The sequence below is a fragment of the Seriola dumerili genome, unplaced genomic scaffold, assembly GCF_002260705.1.
Source record: "Seriola dumerili isolate Sdu_G_001 unplaced genomic scaffold, Sdu_1.0 BDQW01000068.1, whole genome shotgun sequence".
Classification (NCBI taxonomy): domain Eukaryota; kingdom Metazoa; phylum Chordata; class Actinopteri; order Carangiformes; family Carangidae; genus Seriola; species Seriola dumerili.
The window spans coordinates 10568246-10574099 of NW_019174323.1; the positions used below are offsets into that span (position 1 = coordinate 10568246).

General features: G+C 38.6%; 1 protein-coding gene across 1 annotated transcript; it reads right to left on the reverse strand.

Annotated features, from left to right (window-relative positions):
* Window positions 1–619: 619 nt before the first annotated feature.
* On the reverse strand, window positions 620–2364 carry LOC111219616 (leucine-rich repeat-containing protein 51-like). Its single transcript, XM_022742331.1, has 3 exons — window positions 2196–2364; window positions 1445–1593; window positions 620–755 (listed from the first exon to the last, which is right to left on the reverse strand). The coding sequence occupies exons 1-3, from the start codon at window positions 2322–2324 to the stop codon at window positions 620–622; spliced, it is 414 nt and encodes a 137-aa protein (XP_022598052.1). The 5' UTR covers window positions 2325–2364.
* Window positions 2365–5854: the final 3490 nt, after the last annotated feature.

The following is a 5854-nucleotide window of genomic DNA, read 5'->3' on the forward strand; positions in this document are numbered from 1 at the left end:
ATTACATATACACAAGGTATCACACACACATACACACAGATATTTCAGTCAGTTCAGGTGATCAATAATTGTACTCTCATTCACACATAATTAGGACTAAAGTTCACACACTTGAGCAAAAATTGAGGTTGTGTACTGTGAAAAGGGAGTTGGGGTAAAAGTAAATTGAATTCAATCAAAAGAGCAGAATGGTTGGTTTAAATGAATGGCAGTCTATGATGCTGTTATAGACTTGTTCATATCAGTAATACCTGTAAACAGGCAAATATTCTCATATTTTATCACCAGTTCAACAAAATACTTTCTATGGTCAAATATTACTAACTGAGCATCATAGTTGTAATATCATTATGTTGTTCAGTTAATGGCTCTTTCTTTTGAAAGAGCCAGGCAGCCAGAGGTGAGAGTAGATTTCGCTGGTAGCTGGCACTTCAGGGAGCCTCCAGACTCCAAGAACATCACAACATATATCCAGTAATTTCCTTTCAGTGAGCATTAGTGGCATCGTTAGTATTAGAGCCAGAATTATATTTTAGGGAAAGAAAACAATTAATAACAGATTTTTACAGTCAACTAAGGATTGTTAATTCAAATGAAAAATTTTATGTATTTGAATTAGTCACTGGGAACTCTCCTTGGTGCCTTTGCTTTGGATCTTGCTGTGACGCCAAATACCCGCCATCACTCGTTCGTCACGTGTTACAGCACTAAAGTCCATCATCTTCAACTGAGTCAAGTTGGAAATCACATATCTCCTACAAAAAAAAAACCAAAACAACATGTACACAATAAATTAGCTTCTACATGGACATTTTGAGCACCTCAATACAATGAATGTGCGTTGAATGTGGAATAAGGAAGATATCTTTAATTCTATGCAAAGTAGACCTTGTCTGTACTTTCCTGCTATTTCACATAAATGATAGTATGAAATGAGATGAAAATTAAATCAAGAGGCTGAATGCATGAGAAATCTACCGAATTAAGGGCGACCTTCTTTCTGTGTGTGTGTGTGTGTGTGTGTGTGTGTGTGTGTGTGTGTGTGTGTGTGTGTGTGTGTGTGTGTGTGTGTGTGTTGATATGCAGTTGGGAACTGGATATGCATTGTAATATGAGTAATACTGATCTCAATTTAAGCACCTATTAAAATGTTATCAGCCAACTTGCTTTCATAAACTTCAGATGCACACACAATGTAACTGCAGACTTCTAGCAGTTGTATCCTCTAGCTGTAACCTTCAAGAATCATCAAGTATATAACTGCAGTGTGAAACACCAACTTTGTGTACAAGGCTTTGTTTCAGATTTGTTCTGCTCCATCACATTTAGCTCGTTATTAACCGGCAAGAATCGGCTGCATCTTACAGCCAAACATCTATCACCCAAGCAGAATGTGTTTGTAAATGAGCTGTGTAAACTGAAATAAAATCAAAACAGTCTCCACCTGTAGCCTTTTTGGTTTTCGATTTCATTCCCATGTAGCGTGATGGTGCGTAGATGCTGCAGCTCTCTCAGCTTGTCTACCTCTGCAATCTTCGTGATTCTGTTGCCGTGCAAGTACAGCACACGCAGCTCACGCAGCTTGCACAAAACCTGGAATGCAAACACACTCTCTCATAATCAGCTTAATTGTAAATTGAAATCAAATAACATGTACATGCATGAATAATATTAGTAGGTGTGAAGTGCCCAGATAAGACAGTGAAGTAGGAAGAGCCACACTGCCAATAACAGAGGGTGCAGTGGCTATCCTCAAAAACTGGAAAACTATGACCAGGACAATTATGGACTTGTTTCAGTAGAACACTTTTGGAGTATTTTAAAGTGGAAGGTAAAACAACAAAATCAAGACTGGTATCATCCAGGCCCAGAAGGATCAAATCTGTCTTCCAAAATAAAGGCAGACATACAAGATAAAAAAAAATAAAACAATCTTTCTAAAGAAGGGTGTACTGATTTTTGTTTCAGCTGGTTCTTAAATGTGGATCTTTAATTAGAGTTTAATTAGTCAAACATTTCTCTTTATCAATGTAATTGGCTTTGTTCTTCTTGGGCTTTGGATAAAAGCAAATACAATTGTATTCAAATGACATGAGTGGTATTTGTGTGATCCAAGAAAGAAAGAAAGAAAAACTTAAAGAGGCAAACATGCAAATATAAATAAGCTATGAAAAGGAGGAAGGGAGAAATCTCACCGGGTCTATGTTTTTGAGCTTGTTGAAGGACATGTCCAGCCACATGAGTTTCAATGGTTGATCCACAAAATGATTGAGAACGTCAAGGAAGCCAACAAGGTTTGGGAGCTTGTTGTTATTGAGAATCATAGAGCAACACACATACTTCCCTTCCGAGTTTGTTTTTGCAGACCGGTGGCGATTTTGAGGTTTCGCTGCCAATGCATCTGAACCACAAATAAAGTCATTACTGTGATATGAAGTACTGGCAAGCTTTTCTTGAATATTCACATTCATATTTCTGGAGCTAAAAGACATCTGTCAGTTTATTTAGGTGCAGATTTATTTTTATTTCATTTTAGGTGTAAGACTGGAGCACTGGAGACTTCAGCAAAGAAATGAGGAGTCTTCGGTATATTTACTACCAAAATCTTTAACAGTGTAGTCTCTTTTCAGGTGTCCTATTCAGTAACTACAACACTATCTAGTTTGTGACAACATGTGGAAAATACAGTATGTGTCAATACTTTAATCACAGCACTTGACATGTGAAATCTTGCAACTGACCAATGCGTCAAAGAGGAACACACAGCTCAGGGTTTGAACAGGAAATGCAGTTGGACTAAAAATAACACCCTTCCACTGCACTGTAATACTATGATAAATGTTAGCATACTTAACTGTTATTACAGCAAAACTAACTCCCATAGAGAACAGTGGAACTATTATGCACACCGGAAGAAAATATAAAAACAAAGCAACTACTGTCAATTTAAGAAGCTCAGACAGTGATCTTACCTGAAATTTGGGCCAGAGATCTAAAAGATAGATCCACCGGAGGACCATACATGTCCATGTCTTCTTACATCTCTAGTAACAGCACAATGTTAAACAGAAAACTACAAAAACTGTCACTTCCACAAACATAAAGGTCCAAAGAAAAAAACTTTTGAAATTTTGGATGCAAAGTGTCACTTAGCAACAGAATTTTTTATTCATGTTTAAAATTCAAATGAATATAAAGTAACAGGTAAGTAAATACTATGTACTTCTCTCTCTCTCGCTCTGATGGAAGTGGTATCAGTCTTCTCATCTAACACTTCCCTACTTCCTAAACTGACTGTCAAATTGTTGCTTTAAATTCTGTAAGTCTGTGCCTCTGCTGCTGTTCAGCAACGTGAGCTTAAGTTGTCCATCATGACACACGTTTGAGGCTGCTCTCTATTTTTTTTTTTAATTTAAAGTAAAGATGGTAACAAATTCCTCGTTCCTTTTACAAAGTAAACAAAAATTCGACACTCTCTGCAGCTAGGGGTCTCTCAATCACAATATCACAAGATGGAGTTTGAAGTTGTCTTGAATTAGTGTGGGATTATGGGATATGTGTTCATTGTTAAACAACTCATTGCTGTTTTATTTCCAGGTTAGGAATCCTTCATTGTACATTGTTTAGGAGGTTTTTAGTGGTAGCTGAATTATCTCCACCTCCACCATTAAAACCAGTAAAAACACTAAATAAAGCCTTTTTATGTAAAAAATCAGTGTCTACCTTACGCTCTTTAGTGGACACAGGACATCATGAGGGGCTGCAGGCTGTTAACTGAGCTGCCGCGAACATTAGCTCACCTTATTTCTCTGTGTTCAGCTTGTTTTTAGGATTCCTTCAGTTTCAGTCATTGAGGAGGTCTTCACTGGGAGCTGAATTATCTGCAGAGGTCTCCTCCCTACCAAAACAAACAGACCAGGTAATTAGAACTGGTAAAAACACTCACTCATTGGGTGGACACAGGACATGAGGGGGGGCTGCAGGAGGGGATGTGTGCTCAGCTTGTTTCTCTGATAACTTAAGATCCAGACGTCCGATGACTAAAATCCCCCAATGTTATAAGGTTATAAGGTCATAAAAAGTGACGGCGACGTGACTTGAAACAGTAAGAAAGTAGTTGGCTGGAAATGTTTTAATGTCCGGCCATCCCGCCGACAGCCGGCGCTTATGGAAAACTCTGCCAGCACCCCTGAGTTGGACAAGCAGATTGAAAATAAATAAAAGAGTGCCAAAAATGCAACAGAATGAGTTAGAGAGGGTAAATAGAGGACGAGTTAAAAAAGAAGAGCTGAAAGGGGGAAGAGGTGATGATGGAAAATTGCATCCATCAGCCTGAGTTTTTCCTCACCTTGTCACACAATCAAGATGTCTGTGCGTGTGTGTATGTGTGTGAGCATGTGTGTTTGTGTAGCCTTACTAATAGCACAACAGCAGTCACTGGAGGAATAAGGGCAGTCCTTCAATGAGATGAAGAAAAGACAGACAGATGCATGTATATGCACAATGAAGCACAGTCAAGGACACAGACAGACACTGGCTGAAATCACTCTGTTTGTGACCAAATATTTAGGGTGTCAGACTGTGTGAAGTATGAGTGTGAGAAGGTTTTATAGAGTGTGTTTTTCAGCTACTTGCTTAGAATTCCTTAGAGCGGATTTTCAACTTAAAAGGCCCACTGTTCATAAAAACTAAAACTAGAAACTGCATACTGGCATAGGGTAACTCAGGACAGCAAGTTGGAGTGTTGTCATCAGTGTGTGTCTCCCTCTTTGCTGAATCTCTTAACGGCATAGATCAGAAAACAGGGTCATTTTAGTTGAATAAAATACCAAAAGGAGTCCCAGTATCCTTCAAAATGCAGGCTTATATCCAGACCAGATGGGAAGATCTGGACTTCACTGAATGGGCAGCACTCCTTGCTCCTTCTGCAACTGCCATCTACTTGCCCTTGAGTGATGTACTTAACCCCCATTTACTACAGAGACTCTGTTCAGCAGCAAACTGTATGAAATGACTGGACAGCGCGTAGGTGCAACTTTGTACAGTTGTTTTTTAAACTGCAACACAGGGGTAAAGCAACTCTTACTTTGAAGGCATCGCATAGTGTTTCATATCATATATATCAACATATGAATAAAAAAAAATATATATATATATATATATATATATATATATATAAAGAGTCTTTGGAGCATGAAGTTGTAAAGTCAAATTCTAATGTTCAGTTTTCTGTGAGACATTTTCTCTGATATGCTCAAGAGTAAGTCACATAATAAAAACACGGTATAATGAGAAATATAGTTTAAGTTTAGGCACCATCGTGTCAAAGGCTAAAAGGTCAAAGCAATGTGACAACTCAGAAAAGTTGTATTTGCAGGTGTGTTTGCAGCTGCATGTGCAAAAATGTCTGGTTTGAGCAAGCAAAAAGGCATAAGACAGGCATAATTTCAGGCTGCACTGCGGCATGTGATCTGCATAAACACAACCACAGCTGGGTGCAAGTGCATTTATTTGCAGCCACAAAGTTACAAAAACAGGCAGAAGCAGAGAAAATGGACTAGCAAGCAGCAAAGTGGCATAGTGGCAGTGTGTAAGTCCATATGAGCACAAAAATACTGACACATTTAAGACCAACCAAAACTTTCCTGCAGTTTTTTTGGTCTACACATTTGACACAAAAAATCTACAGCTCATAGAGCCAGCACAGTAAAAGCGGAGCTGTAACCAGCAGTAACTCAAAGGAGCTGCTGCCCTCAGCATAAACACACCGCGTAACCCTGAGATTTTTGGTCGTATCAAGTTCACCACGGAAACATTGATTCATGTCATATGGTGAAGTGGAGCTGTTTTAACA

Coding starts and splice junctions, on each gene's coding strand:
- LOC111219616 (XM_022742331.1), bottom strand. CDS start 2,324: ATGATTCTCAATAACAACAAGCTCCCAAACCTTGTTGGCTTCCTTGAC. Junction 1,594..2,195: donor AGCTCAAAAACATAGACCCG/GTGAGATTTCTC, acceptor TTTGCATTCCAG/GTTTTGTGCAAGCTGCGTGA. Junction 756..1,444: donor GAAAACCAAAAAGGCTACAG/GTGGAGACTGTT, acceptor TTTTTTTTGTAG/GAGATATGTGATTTCCAACT.